Source organism: Bactrocera oleae, chromosome 2, assembly GCF_042242935.1.
Source record: "Bactrocera oleae isolate idBacOlea1 chromosome 2, idBacOlea1, whole genome shotgun sequence".
NCBI lineage: Eukaryota > Metazoa > Arthropoda > Insecta > Diptera > Tephritidae > Bactrocera > Bactrocera oleae.
The window spans coordinates 31,662,723-31,688,745 of NC_091536.1; the positions used below are offsets into that span (position 1 = coordinate 31,662,723).

At 39.5% G+C, this 26,023-nt stretch overlaps 2 protein-coding genes and 1 pseudogene across 3 annotated transcripts in view; 1 reads left to right on the plus strand and 2 right to left on the minus strand.

Annotated features, from left to right (window-relative positions):
* The window catches only part of LOC138855831 (NADH-ubiquinone oxidoreductase chain 2-like), a 50,344-nt pseudogene extending 33,162 nt beyond the window's left edge, over nt 1-17,182 (minus strand).
* LOC138855683 (gustatory and odorant receptor 22-like) overlaps nt 1-26,023 on the minus strand; it is a 1,003,612-nt gene that overhangs the window by 486,628 nt on the left and 490,961 nt on the right. The gene's annotated exons all lie outside the window — the stretch shown is intronic.
* LOC138855832 (uncharacterized) lies at nt 17,965-19,228 on the plus strand. Its single transcript, XM_070105920.1, has 2 exons — nt 17,965-18,321; nt 18,392-19,228. The coding sequence occupies exons 1-2, from the start codon at nt 17,965-17,967 to the stop codon at nt 19,226-19,228; spliced, it is 1,194 nt and encodes a 397-aa protein (XP_069962021.1).

Genomic DNA, 26,023 nt, shown 5'->3' on the forward strand with positions numbered 1-26,023 from the left:
GGAACATAATGTACGACGGAATACTGCGAATCAAAGTACCCAAATATGTTCACATCATAGGATTTGCAGATGACATTGCTGTTGTGGTGACAGCTAAGCACATAGAAGATATTGTTGCAATAACCAGTTCAACAATATCTTTAATTAGTGATTGACTTGAAACTAATGGATCTATCCTAGCAGAGAGCAAAACGGAAGCCGTGCTTATTACTGGCAAAAAAACCCGAGAGACTGCTACATTCAGTATAAAATGAGCGAGTATAACTACACAACCAGCGCTGAAATACTTAGGAATTGGTCTTGATGTAAGACTTTCCTTTAAAGAACACTTAGCTTGCGAAAAAGCTTCAAAAACATGTATAGCCTTAACCCGAATGATGCTCAATATCCTTGGACCGGGACAAAATAGGAGAAGACTCCTGGCTGGAGAATCGAAACAAAATCTTTCCGACGTGTCCTTTTTTCCATTTATGCCATTTGCGCACGCAGAGTATGCTCAGCTTTTCGTACAGTGTCAGAAGAAGTTGCTCTTGTAATTGCGGGCTTACATCCATTATATCTCTTGGCCAAAGAGACTTAAAGTCATGTAACGGACTTACCACCCATGTAAAAGAAAATGCTCGAGCGGAGATGGTGGAGAGTTGTCAAAGACGATGGGAAGTCAGTCAAAAAGGACGTTGGACGTTCCGATTGATTCCCAACATTGACCCATGGTTAAAAAGACCACACGGCGAGGTAGATTTTTATTTAACTCAAATTTTCACAGGGCAAAGCATATTTGAAACGCTTTCAACACGAAAATGATGATATATGCGATAAATGCGGTGGCGAGACAATTGAGGATGTAGAACATACGTTGTTCCATTGTCCGCAATACGAGCAAGAGAGACGATACCTCAAGAGTGCTCTCGGTATAAACCCAACCCCTGAAAACTTATGTTTGTTTAGCATATTTTTCTAAGATAATAAGATAAGTATTACGTTCCTTAACTCGCGCGCTGTTTAAATGGATCAGTCCGGGTCAAATTATATCTTAAGTGTAAAAAGACGCGTTGTCGTGGTGGTCAACAGGAAACTGGTTTCTTTAATGTACTTAAAAATACAATTAAGTAAAATGGTTCAACTATGTTAATATTAATTAATTATTCTCGCTATTATGTTGATGCGTATATATGCATGTAGACCTACATCCTTGTGTATATAGTCAGCACTTTATATATATACCTGAATATAGGCTGTATTATTTATTGTATGCAATACAAATATTGCAGGAGCGTGACACTAGCAGAGAACGTAAATGAATAGAGAAGGAGCAAATGTTAACTGAAAACTTTTTGAGTACTAATTTGTAGTTCCAGATGAGGGAACATCGAAAAATATAACTTCGAAAAAGAAAAATACACCACACAATATGCGAAATGCTATAAATAGACACAACGAATATTCCTATATGAAAAAACGTTGCGCATACCTATTTAGATTTATGTTTTCAATTTCTATGATATGACAAATTTATAATTATGAAAAGCCTTCTGAATTAAAAATCTGTATTATCGGTAAAAACCCCAGAATTCATAATAAAATAAACATTTAATAGGCAATTTTTCCAACTTATGTATGTGCGTTGCGTGAGCAATTGCTTATTAAACAAAGGATAACAATAAAACGGTGGCTAAGCGGCCGCGTTTCCACTTTTGTGGTGGCTGAGGTCGTAAGCGGGAAGGGGTTAAGCACAATCCCAATACGAACCTATACGTTCGAATCCTAAAACTCATGAAACTGTAATTTTATTTAATTTTTTATTTTATTAATTGGAATCTAAGCATATCATAATTCAATTACTTTAATAGAATATTTTACTTCCTAATATAATTAAAATATATCAGGAAAATATGTTCATATAATTAGATTTATTGAATATTTTCTTATTAAGCGTATTTACACAAATGTGATAATCACACATACATTCTTAAATACACGTACGCAGATGCTTGCTTCTTCTTGCCCCGCACAAGCAATGACTTTTGTCTACGCTTTTTGCTTTTTGCGGGTTGAACGATCGCAGGCAAGGAGGAATTGGGGCGCACTGCCACATAATTATTTCAGATATATATTTTATTTATCGAATTTAGTTTAAAAACGATTATAGGTATGAATATATGTGTATTTATATATATATATATAATATATATTATATTACGAAAATAATTCATAAATGCATTAGTATTTTTCAATACAAAATAAGCAACATAATAATATACTAAGAGTCTTCAGTTAGAACGCCTCTGTGTATAGTGGCAAGCCAACGAAATAACGGCGAGTTCGCGCAGACATTGTGTTGTTGAAAGTAACCAAATGACGATTTTGTCGACAAACATACATATATACATATGAGCTCGCATACATATTGACGCCAAATTTTGCGCATCGTGGCGGAGTTGACAAAATTTGTTTCAATCGACAATTTTACGACAATGTCGATCGGCTATGTTGTCTCGTTTGTCCTTTTTGCAGTGGTTTGCTATTGAAAGTTGACTTATGCTCTTTTGAAATATTGCGATTACCGATTGGGCTGCATTTTCATAGCGTCGTATTTAGATAAAATGGGCTAAATCGACAAACTATGAAATAATGATAATAAGTAAACATATAAAAGTACTATATGGACTGTGCTTAGAGTATATAGAAGTAGTTAATGATTTCATATACATGTCAATTTTATATAAATTTTTTAATTTAATGCCATATATAGTGCATAATATGCAAAAATATAAATATTATTTAAACTCGCTAATAGGTCATGTTGCCAATTCTCCTTTCTGAAGAGAACATCAGACAAATTCTTCAATTTCTGATTTTTAGCAAATGTTGTGAGGAAGCAGCTTGTGGGCAACATACAAATGCGAGGGGGATGGTAGGACTTTCAGTGATACAAATTGTAAAATTGAAATTTTGCTGATTCTTCAACTTTACTGAAGACATTCAAATTCAATTTCATTCATTCGCGCATTTGCATTGCGGTAGGAATTCTATATGAAAACCAAATGTGGTTTACCAGGCGCACAGAAAAAATAGCGCGGCGCAGAGTTATGAACGAACGCACTTTGCTTTGAAGCAGCGCACGTTCCTTATGAATGAATTTTTTGTCGTTGTAATATGAAATACTTAGAAAATAAGCCGCGAGTTCGCTTGAATATTATTGGTCGATGATGGTGCGTCTACGTTTTTTTGTCACTTGCGCGAATGTTTGATTTTTTGCGAAAGCCATATTGAGGTACATACATATGTACATATGTGTACATATATGCAAATATATTTGGACATGCGAATGAAGGAAGGCAATTTCAAGAATATTCACATATAGACATATGAACATTGAAGCAAGTAAACAACAATAGCTGTTTCAGTTTACAGATTAGACAAAATTACTCGAATATCGTCTGTGGTGCTGCTTGTATAGCAGACTTACTTATTGCAATGAAATGTTTTGCCTAAGTTCAAATCCTATCATATTTTTATATACTCTTTTTTTATTTTTATAACTCTTTTTTATTAAATGATATTTTAGTTCTATTTTCATATTATTTCCCTCATTACTTATATTTTCTTTTCATAAGTCAATTATTTTCCTTTTTATTATTTTAAGTTTTGTTTATGCGCATATCAAAGAACATCTGTGCATATGTATGTGTATACATTTTGCTTATAGAGTGGTGTAGTTCGTTTCGTACCCTGATAGTTGTGGTGAAATTTTATTTTCCAATTTGCGCGTTTTCGATGTTCCTCCATCGTAATTAACATTTTAGTACTGCTAACATTTGCTCCTTCTCTATTCATTTACGTTCTCTGACACTAGATAAGCAAAATCGGATGAATGTGGCCATGAATTAGGCTCTGTGAGAGCACCGCTTATGCATATGCACATAAATTCTTATATCCATACATGTTCCGGTTTTCTATGAATTGTACATAATAGCATTTTTTATCACATTTCGCTTTGCACTTTGCGAGCAGTTACATATGTAATGTCAGAGAACGTATATGAATAGAGAAGGAGCAAATGTTAGCAGTACTAAAATGTTAATTGCTAAGAAGGAACATCGAAAACGCGCAAGTTCGAAAATAAAATGTCACCACAGCTGTCAATTTACGCAACGAACTACACCACTCTATAAGCAAAATGTATATACATACATATGCGCAGATGTTCTTTGATATGCGCATAAACAAAAATTGAAATAATAAAAATGAAAGTAATTGACTTCCGACAAGAAAATATAAATAATGAGGGAAATAATATGAAAATAGAATTAAAATATCATTTAATAAAAAAGGAATATAAAAATAAAAAAAGACTATAAAAAAATATCTGATAGGATTTCAACTTAGGCAAAATATTTCACATTGCAATAAAGAAGTCTGCTATACAAGCAGCACCACAGACAATATTCAAGCTTTTGAGTCTAATCTGTGAATTCAAACAGCTATTATTGTTTACTTGCTTCAAATGTTCATATGTCCATATGTGAATATTCTTGAAATTGCCTTCTTTCATTCGCATGTCCAAATATATTTGCATATAAGTACACATATGTACATATGTATGTCCCTCAATATGTCTTTCGCAAAAAATCAAACATTTGCGCAAGTGACAAAAAAACGTAGACGCACCAGCATCGGCCAATAATATTCAAGCAAACTCGCGGCTTATTTTCTAAGTATTTTATATTACAACGACAAAAAATTCATTCATAAGGAACGTGCGCTGCTTCAAAGCAAAGTTTTACAATTTGACAGCCACCACTGAAAATCCTACCATCCCCCTCGCATTTGTATGTCCACAAGCTGCTTCCTCACAACATTTGCTAAAAATCAGAAATTGAAGAATTTGTCTGATGTTCACTTCAGAAAGGAGAATTGGCAACATGACCTATTCGAGTTTAAATAATATTTATATTTTTTCATATTATGCACTATTTATGGCATTAAATTATAAAATTTATATCAAATTGACATTCATATGAAATCATTAACTACTTCTATATATTCTAAGCACAGTCCATATAGTACTTTTATATGTTTACTTATTATCATTGTTTCATAGTTTTTCGATTTAGCCCATTTTATCTAAATACGACGCTATGAAAATGCAGCCCAATTGGTAATCGCAATATTTCAAAAGAGCATAAGTCAACTTTCAATAGCAAACCACTGCAAAAAGGACAAACGAGACAACATAGCCGATCGACATTGTCGCAAAATTGTCGATTGAAACAAATTTTGTCAACTCCGCGACGATGCGCAAAATTTGGCGTCAATATGTATGCGAGCTCGTTTGTATGTATGTATATAAATATGTATGTTTGTCGGCAAAGTCGTCATTTGGTTTTTTTCAACAACACAATGTCCGCGCGAACTCGCCGTTATTTCGTTGGCTTGCCACCATGCACATAGGCGTGTCAAGTGAGGGCTCATAATATATTGATATGTTGCTTAATTTGTATTGATGCATTTATGAATTATTTTCGTAATATAATATATATATTATATATATATATATATATATATATACCAATAAATTGATACCTATAATCGTTTTCAAACTGAATTCGATAAATAAAATATATATCTGAAATAATTATGTGGCGGTGCGCCCCAATCCCTCCTTGCCTGCGATCGTTCAACTCGCAAAAAGCAAAAAGCGTAGACAAAAGTCATTGCTTGTGCGGGGCAAGAAGAAGCAAGCATCAGCGTACGTGTATTTAAGAATGTATGTGTGATTATCACATTTGTGTAAATACGCATAATAAGGAAATATTCAATAAACCTAAACATATGAACATATTATATTTTCCTGATATATTTTAATTATCTCAGGAAGTAAAATATGCTATTAAAGAAATTGAATTATGATATGCTTAGACTCCAATTAATAAAATAAAAAAATTAAATAAAATTCGTTTTAGGATTCGAACGTATAGGCTCGTATTCGGATTGTGCTTAACCCCTTCCCGCTTACGACCTAAGCCACCACAAAAGTGGAAACGTGGCCGCTTAGCCACCGTTTTATTATTATCATTTGTTTAATAAGTATATTGCTTACGCAACGCACATACATAAGTTAGAAAACTAGCTTATTAAATGTTTATTTTATTATGAATTCTGGGGTTTTTACCGGTAATACAGATTTTTAATTCAAAAGGTTTTTCATAATTATAAATTTGTCATATCATAGAAATTGAAAACATAAATCTAAATAGGTATGCGCAACGATTTTTCATATAGGAATATTCGTTGTGTCTATTTATAGCATTTCGCATATTGTGTGGTGTATTTTTCTTTTTCGAAGTTATACTTTTCGATGTTCCCTCTTGTGGAATTACAAATTAGTACTCAAAAAGTTTTCATTTAACATTTGCTCCTTCTCTACTCTTCAACATTCTCTGGTAGCGGTATCCAACAACCTTAATTAACGAATCGTTTGGATTGTTGTACCCGGGCAACATTCTGTGAAAGCGCAGATACCAATTATTGTCACAAATCATCGTAGTTGCCGCTGTAAACGTGCTTATAGATTACAGACTTACAAATTTTTTGAACGTTTGTTGGAGATCGTATTTTCATCAATATCTGTCGAAGTTACCTAGAGTTCGTCAACTCGTCACAGTCTCAGTGCAAGTTTACGGAACTTTTTACAGTATAATTTTGTCGGATTGCATATCTTCTACATTTACAACAACATCATCAAATTCCCAATACCATTAAAGCTAATGTGCCTAACGTGGCTGATGAGGAACAATCGCCTTTGTCCTCGGTAATTTAAACGCGTTAAACGATTCTTCGGAACCTACATAGTATAAAGCCAGAGAACGTAAATGAACGAGAAGGTATAGGTTCGACAGCGAACATTTGTAAAATTACTGTACGGCTTACCGTCTAGTTTTTTAATAATATTTCTATTTATTATAAAATTATATTTGGCTTTAATTTACTTGGAGCCGTTGTGCTGACTCGACGTTTCTCAACATCGACGACTCGGCATAATTTGAAATATTCCTTACGTGGGATTGCGCTTTACAGAAGGCCGAGAAGATGTTGATGACGATGAGCATCCTAGTGGTGCGACCACGTCAACTAGCGAAGAAAACATCGAAACAGTGAAAAAATTTTTCTAGAAAATCGTCTAACTATTATGAAAATTGTAGCGGATGCTGACCCAGGAAACTTAGAAGAACGAGAAGGTACAGGTTCGACAGCGAACATTTGTAAAATTTCAGCTGGGGAATTCACCTCACAAGCAGAAGAAAAAAATAACATTTATCGCTTTTATAACAGCGGAGCCTCTGTACACATATAGATCTGTTAACATGCCCAACAGGCAAATATTGAAGAGAGATGATGCTGATGTGTATGCCAACCAGGGAATCTTGATATGCCATATTTTTTCTTTTATTGAACTGTTATTTATTATTTTTTAAATTATTTTATGTTGATTAATTTTTACTTTATTGTGAGTTATTAGTAATAATTTAAAAATATTTTGATATATTTCTTAAAATAATTCTTTTACTTGACACCATTATGGAGTCACAAAAGTATATAATTGTCTTTTGCATTCGGCATTTCACATTCATGCTACATTTTCCTTTTCTCAACCAGAAAATTCCTTGGATATGCAATGTACGAATGTAAAGAATTGCGTTTTGCCGTAGGCATTTTCATATCAGCTCACGTTTTTTGCTTTCATGTCAAAGAGTCAGCGTGTCGAAGGACGGATGCGACGACAAAGCGTCACAACATTGTGTTCTTGGTAGAAAATCCGAGATGAGCCAAAAAATAAACGAACGCTCGCCGATTGTCATCGCTTCTCTTGCCGCTCTAACAGTTTTGCCAAACAAATCATTGTAAATATGTGTGTTTATACATATATGAACGTGCAGAGATTTTTGAAAGCCACGGAAAAATATTTTAGAATTGTACAAACATACATATATACATAGCTATATAAAAAAAAAAAAAAAAAAAAAAACAAAAATAAGAGCTGTGCAGTGCAGTGGAAAAACATATACACATACAAAAAACAAAAAAGAAAAAAAAAAATATATATATATATATATATATATACATATATAAACATATATGAAAGAAGTGCGGTGCAGAGTGGCATACATATAATACATACACACATAGAAAAAAAACAACAAAACCAACAACGTGCGCGAAATAATAAAAAAAAAAAAAAAAAATTACGAACGGGCGCGAATTTCAACAAAAAAAAAAAAACAAAAAAATTACATACAAAAAAAAAAAAAAAAAAAACGAGTGCGAATAAAATAAAAAAAAAAAAAATTCCACTCTACAATAACAACCACACCAGCTCAACATAGTCAGCGCAGCCAAGCAGCAGAGGACTGGGCCACAGAAAGCACACGCACAAGCACATACGCATACAAATACCCCCAAATACCCTTGAGGCGGTACAAAGTGAGTTGTATCGATTCCATTTAGCATATGTATATATTCTCTTTTTGTATGTATGTTGAAATTTATGCCTTTGCGGTTTATTTTTTACAAAAACCCATCTTAATAAAGGCAATAACAAACAAGTAAGGAAGGGCTAAGTTCGAATGTAACCGAACATTTTATACTCTCGCAAAGTCAAATGGTATACTCGTTTGAGATTTCTTTGTGGATTGACTGATATTTTCGGTAGAAGGTCAACTATAGGCACTGGGGTCCACATATTTAGTACTTAGGGGTTTGAACAGTTTTGGTTCGATTTAGACAATTTTTGACCGCAAGGTGGCATACTTTAATTGCATTATTCACGCAAAGTTTTATCACGATACAGTCATTGTTGCCTGATTTGCATAGTGGAAAGTGAAAGAATCAGATGGAATTGAAAATGGTGTTATATGGGAAGTAAGCGTGGTTGTAGTCCGATTTCGACCATTTTCGCACTATGACATAGAAACATGAAAAGAACGTTATGCACCGAATTTGGTTGAAATCGGTTAAGCAGATCTCAAGATATGGGTTTTCACTTAAAAGTGGGCTGTGCCACGCCCACTGACTAATTTTGAACGCGCTTACTATAAAGCCAATTTATACCATCTCAGAGATAAAATTTAATGTCTCTGGCGTGTTTAGTGCTTGGTTTATCGCGCTTTTAGTAGTTTTTAACAGTACCGTTATATGGGGAGTGGACGGAGTTGGCACCCGATTTCAACTATTTTCACACCGTCAATAGAAGTGCTAAAAACATTTGCTTCTAGTGAATTTTGTTATTATAGCGTTAGCGGTTTAGGAGATATGCACATTAAACCTATTAGAGGCGGGACCACGCCCACTTTTTAACAAAAAGTTTTAATTGCAGATGCCCCTCTCTAATATGATCCTGTGTACCAAATAACAGTCTTGTATCTTATTGCGGAGCTTAGTTATGGCAAGTTATTTGTTTTTGATTAATGGCGTTTTGTGGGCGTGGCAGTGGTCCGATTACGCCCATCTGCAATACCAACCGTCTCACGGTACCAAGAAACAGGTCTACCAAGTTTCATAAAGATATCTCAATTTTTACTCAAGTTAGAGCTTGCACGGACGGACGGACAGACAGTCACCCGGATTTCAACTCGTCTCTTCATCCTGATCATTTATATATATATAACCCTATATCTAACTCGATTAGTTTTAGGTGATACAAACAACCGTTAGGTGAACAAAACTATTATACTCTGTAGCAACAGGTTGCGAGAGTATAAAAAGAGCGGTTACCAAACTGTTTCTATATTTCGGTTTATTTTCCGGTAAAAACCGAAATACCGCTACAAGATAAAACAGTTTGGTAAAAAATATATATCGAACGAACTCTTGATTGCCTAACTGCTTACCGTTGTGTTCAAATACACAAAATATCTCTAAAACAAATAATTCAAGTATTTACTTGCACAAATTTCCAGCAATACCCCTTATACTTTATCAAGTATAAGCAGGATTGCGTAAAATAAGCAAAGGCAATCAAAAGCAAAAAAAAAAAAAAACAAAAAACAAAAAAAAAGCGAAAACGTACAAAATAAATTTAAACATACATATACATATTATATTTAACATATATAAATATATACATACATACTATATTAGGAGAAAAACCTACAACATACATATAATACTAATACTTGCTATAATACATAAATTTCAATCGTATACCTGCGGTACATTTTTCTACTTTTCGCGGTCTTTTCGCACTGCGTACATATATTCCGTACAAATATATTACGTGAAATACATACGTATATACATAAATTTTAATCGTATACCTGCGGTAAATTTTTCTACTTTTCGCGGTCTTTTCGCACTGCGTACATATATTCCGTACAAATATATTACGTGAAATACATATGTACATATATACATAAATTGTACAAGAATACCTGCGGTATATTTTTTCCTTTTCGCGGTCTTTTCGCACTGCGTACATATATACACGCACCGGTATACAAACATACATAAGTACTTCGCTTCAAAGTCCACATTGGCAAATATTCCGCAATACCCCTTGTTCTTTGTTAAACAAAAACAAGTAGGATTGCATATATACATATAATATTCTAAGTCCACATTGGCACATACTCGCAATACCCCTTGTTCTTTGACCAACAAAAACAAGCAGGATTGCGCAAAGCATATTAAAATACAATATTACATACATACTTTATGTACAAAGTGCATTGATCTCTAAGACGAGCTCTCAATTGTGCATAACGACAAGTACATATGTATCAGCTGATCCGCTTATAGGTATACCCTATAGGAATTACGGACACATTATACATACAAATAAAAGTAAAAATAAAAACATTTGCGATTAATATTAATTAATTAAATAATATAAAAAAAAAAAAAACGATAAAAACCCGAAATACGCGTAATATATTCATTTAATTAAATAAAAACTCTTACTATCATAAAAGAGTTAGGTACTCAAACGTGTTTAAAAAACGATATTAATTTGTTAACAAAAACCCTTATTTTCTTAAAAGAGGTTTCAAATATACATATATTTCTTACAGTGAAAATATTTTATTGTATTTCAGCACATCTCTTAAATGAGCTCAGACTCGAAAGATTCTAAAACAACTCAATTGCTAAAAGTTCCAAAAATGATTTCTGAAGAAAAGAGTCCATGTACACCTGCAGAAGCTACACGCTCAAAACAAGGTGCTACAAAACAAAAACGGGTGAAAGATATTTCATACACCAAATTTATCTCTGAGAGTGACAGTCTAATACGATACTGCACTCGATTTTCATCTTCGCCGATTCAGGACAATTCTGAATCGGTATTAGAAATTAAAAAAGACAATCTTGATAATTTTTGGACACGTCTCCAAGCTGCATATGACGCAATAGTAGAATCTGACGACTCAGATCTACCTGAAAATTTTAAATCCTCGGCTTACGCCAAATACGAAAACTGCTTAGACCAGTTCGAAGAAACAAAAGCAATGATTTCTGATCAATTAAAATTAATCAAAGCAATTGCACCTACTCCACAGCCAAGAGTAGAGCTGCCACAAATCCAAAGTCATGAAGCAAGTTCAGGCATCCATCTCAGGGTGCCCACATGTGATACAGAAATCTTTCATGGTGGTTATGAACAATGGCCGTCCTTCCGGGACATGTTTACTGCCGTTTACATAAACCATCCAAAATTAACAAATGCACAAAAATTGTATCACCTCCGATACAAAACAAAAGGTCAAGCAGGCGTTATAGTAAAACAGTTCGCACTAAATGACGATAATTTCAATTTGGCTTGGGAAGCTCTTAAATCAAGATTCGAAAACGAAAGAATATTGGTCGATAAACAAATATCGATATTAATGAACTTGCCAAAAATTCAAAGGGAAACTAGTGAGGAATTTATCAAACTTCAATCCACTGTTTCAAATTGTTTGTCGGTTTTATCGACACAAAATATTCCCACAGACAGCTGGGATCCAATACTGGTAAACATATGCACTGCCGCATTACCAGAAAAATCATTACTTCTATGGGAACAATCGCTCTCATCACGAAGAAAATGCCCCACGTGGCAACAAATGAAAGATTTCCTAACTACCCAATATGAAATCGCAGAAAGGGTAGATAAAAAATTGGTCAGAACGAAACCCGTTCAACATGACCTAAATAGAAGCTTCCACAGACCCCAAGCTAGTAGCAACAACAATTTAAATAGAAGCTTCTTCAAAAATCAAACGTTCACATCCGAACAGTACAAGCAAACGTCATGCGAACTGTGTACAGGGGGGCATAAGCTCAAATCTTGCGAGAAATTCAAAAAAATGAATATTACCGATCGAAACAATTATGTACGAACAAAAAGGCTTTGTACAAATTGCCTTTCACATGCACATACACTTAAAGAATGCGAAAGCAAATTTAATTGCGTTTATTGTCATAAACGACATCATTCAATGCTGCATTACAGCACATTTACCAGCTCATCCCCAAACAGCGCAAATATGAAAAGAGCCACGGGTTTAGTTGCAACAGCAAATCCCGAAGTGCGAAATCCCGAAAATTGCCAAGAAGCACCATGCTGCTCAAAGGCATTAAAAACCCAAACGCTACACAGCGAAAATCAAAGTAGAGTACTACTACCCACAGCAGTTGTCTCCATCGAACACCGAGGAGAACTGTTTAAACTTAGGGCCTTAATAGACCAAGGATCACAACGATCCTTCATAGCGTCTAGGGCTCAAATTAGGCTACAACTGCCAACAAAACAAGCCAACTTTGAAATTACAGGAATGGGCGGAAGAGTAGTTCAAAACTCTAATAAAATCTGCCCCATTACCTTAATTTCCCCCCAAGCGGATAAGCACATACAAGCAGAAGCAATAGTCTTACCGCAACTTACAAATATGCTTCCAAGCTATCACATAAATAGCAAGCATTGGCAAAAGGTTTCACACCTAAAGCTAGCAGATCCCAACTGCAACACTCCCGCTCAAATAGACCTTCTATTAGGCAGCGATCTCATACCACAGATAATACTCAAAGGTATTGAGAAAATTTCAAATACACTTCTGGCACAAAACACTATTTTTGGGTGGATCCTAAGTGGACTAGTTTCGGAACCAGTTACCACCATGACCACTCAGGTTGAGGAAATCTCAAACGAATACCTCAATTCACAATTAAAAAAATTTTGGGAGTTAAAAGAACTCCCCCCAATATCAATCACAACCCCTGAAGATCAGTATTGTGAAGACTTTTACAAAGCCACAACTACTAGATCAGATAATGGTCGGTACGTCGTACGACTACCACTAAAACAACAATTTCCTAACACACTCGCCTTAGGTCACTCTCGCACCTCTGCAATACAGCAGTTTTTAAGTATGGAAAAAAACTTACTTAAAAAAGGTGAGCTTAAGCCAGAATACGATGGCGTGTTAGAAGAATACCTCCATTTAGATCACATGGAGGAAGTAAGCCCATGCGAAAAAATCATAAATGGCAAATATTACTCATTTTACTTGCCTCATCACGCAGTAGTAAAGCCAGACAAAAAAACAACTAAAGTAAGAGTTGTCTTTAATGCATCAAGATCTACTAGCTCGGGGAATTCCCTAAATGAAATTCTATTTACGGGACCCACGCTCCAACCAGATTTAATGCTACTCATTTTAAATTGGCGTATATTCAAATACGTATTTAACGGAGACGTCGAAAAAATGTATAGGCAAATAGTCGTACATAAAGACGATCAAGATTTTCAGCGAATTATTTTCCGAAAATCTCCCAATAGTCCACTACGCGACTATAAACTTAAAACAGTTACCTTTGGTGTCAACTGTGCTCCATATTTAGCCATTCGAACACTCCACGAACTGGCAGAAAACACAAGGTCAGAATTTCCTCTGGCAACCAAAGTGTTAAAAACACAAACATATGTAGACGATATCTTGTCTGGAAGTCACAGTCTTCCACAAGCATACGAGTCACTCTCACAAGTGGTAAAAGCCCTCAAAACCGCAGGGTTTCCGTTGAAAAAGATAACGGCGAACCACCCTAATATCTTAAAGGACATACCTAAAGAAAATCTGTTGGATACCAATTTCCTTAAATTCGAAAAGGAAAGTACAACAAAAACTCTGGGGATCCAATGGAATGCGATATCTGACCAGTTTTCATACACTACAGAGTCAATATCTGCATTATCCGCCATAACGAAGAGACAAATTCTATCCTCTGTGGCGAAACTTTTCGACTCCGCAGGATGGCTTTCGCCAGTTATGATACAAGCAAAAATTCTAATACAAGAATTATGGCTAGATGGAACCGACTGGGACGAACAAGTAAAACCACTTCGTTTAGAAAAGTGGTCCCAGTTTGCAAACAATCTAAACGATATCTCACAGATACAAATCCCACGATGGGTAAATTATGCCCCAGAGCACAAAGTCGAACTACACGGCTTCTGTGACGCTTCTGAAAAGGCATATTGCGCAACTATATATGTTCGCACGCAAAGCGACTTTGCGACCACAAGCCACTTGCTAGTAGCAAAAGCAAAAGTAGCTCCGTTAAAAACAATAAGTCTGCCACGACTTGAACTGTGCGGAGCGCTACTACTAGCCAAACTAGTATCCATGGTGCAATTGCATTTAAATATGGCAAAATACAAATTGTATCTGTGGTCCGATTCTGAAATTGTACTAGCCTGGTTAGAAAAACCACCACATGCATGGAAGACGTATATTTCCAATCGAACGTCTCAAATACTTGACCTAGTGGGATCAGCCACTTGGCGACACGTAGCCAGTGCTGACAATCCTGCCGATCTAGGTACAAGAGGGTGCAAACCGCTGCACCTTACCACCACCACCCTCTGGTGGAATGGTCCCCGATGGTTAACAGAATCTCCCGATTCTTGGCCACAATCGCCCATGCGCAATATAATAGCCCCAGAAAGTCGAAAAATCGACTCCTTTCACACAGCAGTGGAGGATACTGACATCCTTGAGCGATTTTCATCGTTCTCCCGAGCCCTCAGAGTAATCGCCTATATGTTAAAGTTCATAGAGCGACTTAAAATTAAAGTTAAGGGAGTTCCCTCAGAGTACCCCCAATGCGATACATTGACGCACCTAGAATTGCAAAAGGCAAAGGTCGCTCTAATCGCATCAACTCAAACGCGCTACTTCAGCCGCGATATAACACTATTAAGAGAATCAAAACCCATTGACAAAAGGAGTTCACTCTTAGTTCTTAACCCATTCCTAGACACGAAAGGTCTGCTTCGTGCGAATGGTCGGCTTGCCAATTCAAGCCTCACGTATAATGAACGCCACCCTCTAATCATACCAGAGAAATCTCGACTTGCCACTTTACTCCTCAATTATATCCACCTACTTATGCTAACATCGCCTAATGCAACATATAGTCCGCCAAGAGTTCTATATTCCCCGACTGAAACCCAAAATAAAAAAATGCATTTTCATGTGCAAGATCTGCACTCTGCATAAGCAGAAGTTGCGCACGCAGATTATGGCAGCACTTCCACCGGAACGCTGTAACTTCGCTCTGCCTTTCACAGTCACAGGTGTCGATTTTGCTGGGCCTTTTCAAATAAAGGCGTCCATGCTAAGGTCGCCCACCATAATGAAAGACTATGTGGCTGTCTTTGTCTGTTTTACGACAAAAGCAGTGCACCTCGAGCTATGTACAAATCTGACTAAGGAGGCTTTTCTCGCGGCATTTGCTCGCTTCGTCGGACGACGCGGCTTCCCATCAAAACTAATAAGCGATAACGGCAAAACCTTCATTGGAGCCCAAAGAGCCACTGAAAAACAGTTTGTGGATTTTATTAAACAAGTATCACCTGAAATTGTTCAGAAGTATGCTCCATAAGGCATTAATTGGCAGTTTATCCCCCCAAGCGCTCCTCATATGGGTGGTTTATGGGAATCAGCTGTAAAAAGCTTCAAATCCCACTTCAAAAAAGTAGCTGGAAATTATAAATTCAATTATGAAGAGTTCACTACCTTATTAACTCGAATTGAAGCCGTTCTCAATTCACGGCCACTCACAACACTCTCGCAAGATCCCTCCGACTTCACAGCCCTAACTCCAGGGCATTTTCTCAAAGGAGCACCCATTCTGGCCATACCTGAGCCAGGCGTGGGGTCGCTATCCCTATTAAATCGATGGGAAAGAATCAAAATTCTCCATCATGATTTCAGCTGCCGATGGAAGGAAGAATACCTCAAGGACCTTCATAAAAGGTACCGATGGAAAACTCCAGAAAAGGCACCACAGCTTGGAGACTGTGTTATCATACACGATGATTGTCTACCCCCCACAGAATGGCGGCTTGGCCGCATAGAAAAACTATATTACGGTTCCGACGGTCATATACGAGTAGTTGATCTCCGTACTCAAAGCGGAACGCTGACAAGACCGCTCGTGAAATTATGTTTTCTGCCAACCGTATCTAATGACAAAACCGCAAATAACAAACAATCCGCTGATATTACCGCGACGCAAATGAATTAGTTGTATAACTAACCAATAAACCCGCAAACGACAAAACCGTTATAAACCAACCATTCTAACCGCAATGATCGATCAAATTGACGATCCATTCCTGCCACATACCGTGGCACATTCGCCATACATTTACATGCCACAAATGTATAATCATTCCAACTTCTTCATACAGATCAATATGGAAGTAGATATGGCAGCAACACCGACGCCAGCTGTGAGGTCCGCCATGAATGTGCCGCGCCCTGGGGCAGCTCCAACACCACGAACCGCAGCGGCAATCGTCCCTGCAACCGCTCCCCGTAATGGCGCGCGACCACTACCACCTTCATCAGCACCGGCAACGGTGCCGCAACGCAGCCGATGCCCACTGTGTCGACACACACATCGGCTGCAACACTGCAGCATTTTCCGAAGCATGCAGCCACCACAACGTCAGCAGGTTGCCCAATCGCACGGGCACTGCCTAAACTGTTTGGCTACGCTCCACACGACACAGGAGTGTACGTCGTTTACGCTGTGCCAACTGTGCAATAGACAGCATCACACCATGCTGCACCGCACCCCAAAGCGGACCGTCGGGCGACAACTCGCCCCAAGCCGTAGATCGCAGCAGAGCAGCCATCAGGATCGCCCCCGAAGACAGGCGGCTCCACCTCCCTCCAGACCAAGGCGACAGGAGGCATCAACGCGGCGTCGGCAGCCCAGGCCAACATACCGCCGCTCCACTGGCCTCAGCAGTGTTGTTGCTACGCTGCAGCAACTACAGCGATTGCTAGGCTAAAATTCGCCTAGGGGGGCCGGGATGGCTAAATGAGTTACGCCTCCCCCCTCCATACGCGCCACTGAGCGCCAACACACCACACCAACACGATCCACAAGAAGACTCCACCCACTAACACACACCATCACACCACGAAGACATCACACCCCACAGACACCCACACATCACATCACACAACTCTACACAACTCAACCTTCAAAAGGGGCTAACAGAGGACAAAACGGCTCCTTTTTTTCGTTAGCGATCAAACCGACGAGACGTTCGAGATATTCCGCCCGTGCTACCCTTTTGTATACGTCGTGTTTTGTACTTTAAAGTGAAAAAGGTGAGTGAGAAGTGAAACGAATAAATATAGCTAAGGTCAGACTTCTTATCTGTGTGTTCGATGTTCCTCAATAGCACAGCATACAGATAAGGAGCCTTACCATGGTCGGGGGTAAAGGGCTGGATCAAGGTGTCATGCGACCCGTGCCGAGGATCAACCTGGCTGGGGGCCCTTAAATAGCCCAGTCTCGAACGGAGCTTACGGATACCTGGCGCCCTCCGTAATAAGATAGCCTTGCTTGCGCAACGGGGGCTATGCGCAAGTGGACATACGTTCCCCCACACTCGTGGGACCAAAAATGAACCAAAATGAAAATAAAGAAACGAAAACAAAAAATCGGAGAGAGCCCGGATCTCCAAGAAAAAAGCCGGAGGGAGCGAGTTGCTCCCATAAAAGAGCAGCGTTTGGAGCGAGCTCAACTAACACGAAGAGGACAGGAGCGAAGCTTGGTCCAGAAGACAAGGCAAGCACTAGTAAAGGGGCAGAAGCTAAAGCTGGCCCACAGAAAGTGGTAGCGCTGGAGGCAGCCAAACTCAAACCCTGCGGCCAAAACACGGCTGAAAAGCAGGGGGAGAGAGGAGATGCCAAAAGGTCTACCGCCGGAAGTGCATCTGCCAGGGAGTGGCCTGCATTTAGCATGCAGGACCCGTCAAAGGCAAAATATGCGGAGAGACGACGCACCGCATACTTACTAAGGTTGGTAGAGCTAAAGCCGCCGACCGAAGACCAAGGGTGTAACGCCCGCAAAATCATTTGCAGAAGTGGCCCGGAACCGAATTGTCATTGGCGTTCTGGATGAGGGAGATCCCGAAGGAAGAATCCCCAGAGCCCAATGGAAATGGGAGCAGGCTGCGCTGACAAATGTGGCGCTGGAAGTGCTATTAAGCAATCCGGGTCCGCCACCGTCATGCGCAGATGCCGGCTGGTACCAGGGCCAGATCAAAATGATTGCGTGCGACGACGAAAGATCGGTCGCACTATACAAAGCTGCTATAGCCAAGGTGGGAGAGGTATACCCCGGGGCAAAATTGGTAGCAGTGGACAAGAAGGACATACCATCCAGACCAAGGACAAGGGTATGGATTCCGGCTACACCAACTCAGCCGGACCAAATTATGCAGCTCATAAGAGCCTGCAACCCGAGCCTACCCACTGAAGGGTGGAGGTATGTCAAGACATTTGAGGACAGCGTAGCGGAATCTGGCGTGGAGACCAAAAGGGCCACGATGCAGATTCTGCTGCTATTAACGAAAGAATCCATCGAACCGCTGGCGAAGAGTGGCGGGGAGATAAATTACGGGTTCACGAAAGTAAGGATAACGCCTTACAAGTCGGACGCCGATGCTGCAGACCATCTGGTATCGGGGAAAGAGATATGCGAAGTAGAGGAAGATCCCATGGGGTCCTCGAGCGACGCGGAAAGCATGGAGCAAGGTGAGTGTTCTTCTTCCGAGTCTGAGCTTGCGGCCAGACTCTCAAGCTTGTATACTGAGAAAGAGCTTTTAAGCGACTCTCAGGAAGACGCAGATATAACAATTGTTAATGCGTCTTCTACAAATTAATCTCCATCATAGCTAGCTTCAGCAGCCCTAATTAACCGCGTGGCAATGGAACAGCCTGAATTTGTCCTCATTCAGGAGCCATGGGTTAATGGGGGGCGTATTTGCGGACTGAGGGCGCCGAACTATAAGTTGCTGATGGCTAACTGTGAAGGTAAAATCAGAGCCTGCATAATGGCAAAGAAAAACCTTAATGTTTTTATATTACATAATTACAGCAACAACGACACAGCAACAGTAAGCTGGGAAACGGGCTCAAGCAGTTACCGGCTAGTGTCGTGTTATATGCCGTATGAGCAGGAGCTGGTGCCACCTCTGATGGTAAAAGAGGTGGTACGGGATAGCGAGGCATCCAAGTGCATGACGATACTTGGATGCGACTCAAATGCGCATCACACAATCTGGGGCAGTACAGATGTAAACGACAGAGGTGAGTGTCTCTTTAATTACCTACTAGGTACTAAGTTACTGGTGTGTAATAAGGGAAGCACGCCAACATTTATTACAAGAAACCGACAAGAAGTGCTGGATATCACACTTGTGTCGGAAGAACTAATTGACAGGGTAACCCAATGGAGGGTTCTCGAAGAACATTCCTTTTCGGATCACCGATATATCGAATGTACAATAGAGGAAAGGGCCGATAAAGGCATTAACATCAGGAATCATAGGAGAACGAACTGGCAGGTGCACATGCAAGAGCTAGAGAAACGTATCCCTATGATTCTACCGTTTCAGCCCAATAGCAAGGAGGATCTAGATATCCTCGTTAATCGACTCACGGAATCGTGCCGGCAAGCACTAGAGGTGGCTTGTCCAATAACACGAAGCAGGGGTAGAATAAGGCCCCCCTGGTGGTCTCTAGAACTTAAAAAGCTACAGAAAGAATGCAGAAAGCAGTTCAATTTAGCAAAGCACTCCCAAGACGAGTCAGACTGGGATTATTATTACAACCTCCTTAGGTCATACAAAAAGAAAGTTAGGAAAGCAAAAAGAAATTCATGGAAATCGTTTTGCAATGATATCGAGAACACGGCGGAAGCGTCTCGACTTAGGAAAATAATGGCACAATCGGTGCATAGTATCGGGTATCTTCAGAAGCCAGACCGAAGTTGGACGGTATCCAGTGAAGAGTCCTTGAGGCTACTAATGGATACCCACTTCCCAGGCAGCTCTGAAAGCCATACTGCAGAATATACTTAAGACAGTGGAGCAGAAATGAGCCCCACTCTCATAAACATAGTGTCAGAAAGCAACGTACGCTGGGCAATAAACAGCTTTAAGCCCTTCAAGACGCCGGGATCAGACGGTATATTCCCGGCTCAATTGCAGCAGTCGCAGAATCACATAATGAATTGGCTAATTGCCATCCTTAAAGGGGTGCTGCAATTAAACTATATCCCTACACTTTGGAGGGAAGTCAAGGTAATATACATACCAAAGGCAGGCAAAAGCTCGCATACAAGTCCAAAGGACTTCAGGCCGATTAGCCTCTCCTCTTTCCTTCTAAAAATCCTGGAAAGACTTATAGAATTACATATTAGAAACAAACTGAAACCGGAAAAGTTGGCTGGTTCACAGCATGCGTATTCTAAAGGAAAATCCACAGAAACAGCACTAAGCTCTGTGGTGGCGGAGATTGAAAAATCTCTGGAAGTCAAAGAATACACTCTATTTGCCTTCTTAGACATAGAAGGAGCCTTCAATAATATCCAGCCTAGGGCCATACTGAGTGCGCTTAAGGATCTGGACATCTCTGAACCTCTCAGGAAATTAATTGAACAGATGCTCTTGAGCAGGTCAATAATTTCAACGATGTGCAGATCTGTCCAAAGAGGTACGCCTCAAGGAGGCGTGTTATCCCCACTTCTCTGGGTCCTGACAATGAATAAGTTGCTGGTGGATCTAGAGAAGAAGGGGGTACATGTTGTGGCCTACGCTGACGATGTGGCAGTATCGGTCAGAGGCAAATTCCCGAATACTCTCGCAGACCTTATGCAAACGATATTGGACGATATGAATCGCTGGGCAGTATCGTGCGGATTAAATTTAAATGCTGGTAAGACAGAGATCGTATTGTTCACCAGAAAACATATTACTCCAGAAGTTACGGCGCCAATAATAAATGGTTGCAGACTAACAATTGGAGATAAGGCAAGCTACCTGGGACTAATCTTAGACAGGAAGCTCTCATGGAAACAAAACTTGGATGCTAGGGTGAAGAAGGCAGCCACAGCACTCTACACCTGTAAAAGGATGGTGGGCCCCAAATGGGGACTTACACCACGGGTAACTTATTGGCTCTATACAGCAGTAGTCAGACCAATCATGACATACGGTATATTGGTATGGTGGCCAGTAATGGAAAAGAAATACGCGGTAAAGCGTATGGAAAGCATACAGAGAGCAGCCAGCATATGCATTAGTGGAGCTCTTAGAACAACGCCAAGTCAGGCTCTTAACGTCATTCTACACTTACTGCCAACAGACCTGTTCTGTAAACAAGTGGCAGCAAAGTCAGCTCTTAGACTGAGGGAATCCTCCCAACTAGTCGCATGCGACAAGGGGCATTCAAGGATACTCAGTATATTCCCGTTTCTACCCAAAACCACGGATTTCCGTAATCCAACAGAACGGAAGCTAAATTCGGTCCACAATATTGCCTACCCCACAAGAGAGAAGTGGAAAAGGGGCGAGGTGGACAGGAATACAGAAATTAGCATCTACACGGATGGATCCAAACTGGATCATAGAGTGGGAGGTGGTGTCTTTTGCGCAGCATTAAACACCAACATCGCCTTCCGGTTGCCAGACCACTGCAGTGTCTTCCAGGCGGAGATCACAGCAATTAAAGAAAGCCTAGTGGTATTGACAAAAAGTGTGCTCACAACAAGGAGCATATATATATACACGGATAGCCAAGCGGCCTTGAAATCACTCAAGTCTCCAATGGTTTCATCCAAGCTAGTGAAAGATTGTCTTGATCTATTAGAGGATCTGACATCCTACTTCACAATAAACCTGCAATGGGTTCCAGGACATAGCGATATTCCTGGTAACTGCGAAGCAGATGAACTAGCCAGAACAGGCACCACTTTGCAACTAACCCCTGAAAAAGAGAGTATCTTTATGCCTCTGGCAACTTGCAAACACCTAATCGGCGAATATGCTATAAATATAGCTGAGTCTCGGTGGAGACAATCAATAACCTGCACAACCAGCAGACTAACGTGGCAGGAATGGAGCGTGAATCGCACAAACCGACTACTAAAATTTAAAAGGAGTGATATAAGAACTCTGATAGGAGTACTAACAGGTCACTGCCTAATTGGCAGACATGCAAGTAGGCTAGGTGTACCATACAACGACTATTGTAGAAGCTGTCAGGAAGCAGAGGAAGAGGAGACTGTAAAGCATCTTCTATGCGAATGTAAAGCTCTATATAGGAAAAGAATCGCAACTATCGGTCGTGGATTCCTTGACGACGTATCAGAAGTTGCTAATATAAAATTATTTGTACTGATGATCTTCATCAGGAGCACAGGTTGGTTCAGGGAGGAGACGATAGAGTGAGGGAACATTAGTCCCGGTGGTATCACAATGGGCCTCCTATAGGCCTAGGTGCGTCATTGGACAGCCACTCTACCTACCTACCTTTGTGGATTTGCAGGGTTGTCACTTTTCCCTTCTAGAGGGAACATCAGAAAGTTGTTCAATTTATGATTTCAAGCTTTTGTCATCGTCGCGAAAAGAGGCTTGTGGGCAAACGCATGCTCGGGGAGATATGTATTTCGTTTGCTTTTATGAATGAAGCGACTTAGCTTATTGCGTGTGTGCCACCGTTCATGAATAAAAATGTCGTTGTTGTGTGATATACTACAAATTTAGGATTTGTCTGTCATATTGATTTGTGATGCTGCTCATGCTATTTGAGAGAATCGTTTTTTTTTTAACAATAACGTTTGTATTTTTTCATATATGTATGTAGATTTGTGTATGCATTACTTATTTTGCAATGCCATACGCATATTTGTACAAACATACTTACATATAGAGCAGTGCGCGCAGATTTATTTATTAATGAGTGATAATATCAAAAATTCTATTCTTCCATGTGTACATACCAAAGAATGTAAATGAACTCCATAATAATGTGTGTATCTATATACATAAATTAATAATTTTGTAACAACTGAAATTAGAAAATTATTAAAAAAGTAAAATATATTTTTTTTTGCATAATCTTTGGCATTTTGCCATGCCTCATTTGTGCAAGAATATCATATTTTATCAATTTTTTATCATAAAAATCGTTTATATGACAAAAAATAATCACTCATATGTGAAGTGGTATTTGTATTTTTTGTTCAAAGTATTGCATTTTTCTCTTTATGTTGTTTGTAGATACATTTCGGGTGTGTCAAAGATGTCTCCAAGTCCAGAGGATAAAGCTCAAGAAAAAAGAGCAATACATGTGGGCCCTCCGCCAATTATAATATTTGAAGGGCGGGAAGCTGAACTCATTTAGCCATCCCGGCCCCCCTAGGCGAATGATCAGCCTAAAAGTCGCTGGAGCTGTTGCAACGTTGCCACAACGTTGCTGAGGTGCCATTGAGTTGACGCCAAGTACGGGGTGTGGCGAGTGCTTGTCGTTGACGGGCGTCTTGGGTTTCTGTGCAGTACGATAAGGCATTCCTGCGTGTCATGCATCTGGGCTAAACAATTCAAACAATGCCCATGTGCCTGGGCCACCTGCTGGCGTTGATTGGGTGTCATACCCTTAAAAATGGGGCAGTGCTGCAGCCGGTGTGAACGGCAACAGAGCGGGCATCAGAGGCGAGGCGGCTCCGAAACTAAAGTAGGCGTTGGGCGCATGGCACTTCATGCAGCGGTCGGTGCAGTACCTTTTATGCAGGTCCTATATATACTCATCCTTCCATCGGCAGCTGAAATCATGATGGAAAATTTTAATTCTTTCCGATCTATTATGTAAGGACAGCGACTCCACGGCTCAGGTATGGCCAGAATGGGTGAGGGATCTTGCGAGAGTGTCGTTAGTGGGTTGAGAACGGCTTCAATGCGAATTAATAATGTTGTAAATTCTTCATAATTAAATTTGTAGTTTCCAGCTACTTTTTTGAAGTGGGATTTGAAGCTTTTTACAGCTGATTTGCATAAACCACCCATATGAGTAGCGGTAGAGGGGATAAACTACTAATTAATACCTTGGAAGCGATGTTCTGAACAATTTCAGGTGATACTTGTTTAATAAAATCCACAAACTGTCTTTCAGTGCCTCTTTGGGCTCCAATGAAGGTTTTGCCATTGTCGCTCATGAGTTTTGACGGAAAATCGCGTCGTCCGACGAAGCGAGCAAATGCCGCAAGAAAATCCTCCTTAGTCAGATTCGTACATAGCTCGTGTTGCACTGCTTTTGTCGTAAAACAGACAAAGACAGCCATATATCCTTTCATTATGGTGGGAGACCTTAACATGGATGCCTTTATCTGAAAAGGCCCAGCAAACCGACACCTGTAATAGTGAAAGGCAGAGTGCAGATCTTGCACATGAAAATAAATTTCTTTATTTTGTGCTTGAGTCTTGGAATATAAAACTCTTGACGGACCATTTATTGCATGAGGCGATGTTTTGCGTGTAGCAATATCATATGGACATAGTTAAGATATAAGGTGTCGAGTTGCGATTTCTCTGGGATAACTATGGGAAGACGTTCGTTATACGTCAGGCTTGAATTGGCAAGCCGACCATTCGCACGAAGTAGACCTTTCGTGTCTATGAATGGATTTAGTACCAAGAGTGAGCTCCTTTTATCACTCGGCTTCGAATCTCTTAGTAATGATATTTCTCCGCTGAAATAACGCGTTTGAGTAGATGCGATAAGAGCGACCTTTGCTTTTTGTAAGTCTAGGTGCGTCACTGTATCGCATTGGGAATATAATGAGGTTACTCCCTTAAGTTTAATTTTGAGTCGCTTTATGAACTTCTGCATGTAAGCAATTAACCTGAATGCTCGGCGGTGCGAGATTTGGCGAAGAATCAGGAGATTCTGTTACCCATCGGGGGCAATTCCACCAGAAGGTGGTGGTGGCAAGGTGCAGGGGTTTGCACCCTCTTGTACCTAGATCAGCATGATTGTCAGCACTGGCTACGTCTCGCCAGGTGGCTGATCCTATTAGGTCAAGTATTTGAGACGTTCGATTAGAAATATACGTCTTCCATGCGTATGGTGGTTTTTCTAACCAGGCTTGTACAATTTCAGAATCGGACCACAGATAAAATATTTAGTTTGCCATGTTTAAATGCATTCGCACCATGGATACTTGCTTGGTTAGTAATAGCGTTCCACACAGTTCAAGTCGTGGTAGACATATTGTTTTTAAGCGAGCCCCTTTGCCTTTGCGACTGATAAGTGGCTTGTAGTCGCAGTGTCGCTTTGTGTGCGAGCGTAGATCGCGATTTTGACGTTAAAATTCCGGTTTTTTTAAATTGTTAAATTGTTTACTAGTTAGTTAGTAAAACTAACTTAGTTTGCCCAATTTTTCTGAAACTTTCGCCATCTTTCCACAACTTAATGATAATTTTTCTTTCCGACAGACTTATTTCTTTTCTTTTGGTTTCCATTTTTTTAAATATTATTAAAACGCTTCACGAGCTCTTTAAACGACTAATTATATTAAAACACAATAGAATCTACGCAAAAAGAATGAACAAATTCATGAAAAGAAACGGTATTTCCAATTCTAGCTAACTGAACGCATACTTAATGGTGCCTATGAT

Bases quoted from the DNA above. Each gene is read 5' to 3' on its own strand.
- LOC138855832 (XM_070105920.1), top strand. From the start codon at position 17,965: ATGAACCAAAATGAAAATAAAGAAACGAAAACAAAAAATCGGAGAGAG. The intron at 18,322-18,391 runs GCAAAATATGCG...CGCCGACCGAAG, and splicing joins GCATGCAGGACCCGTCAAAG to ACCAAGGGTGTAACGCCCGC.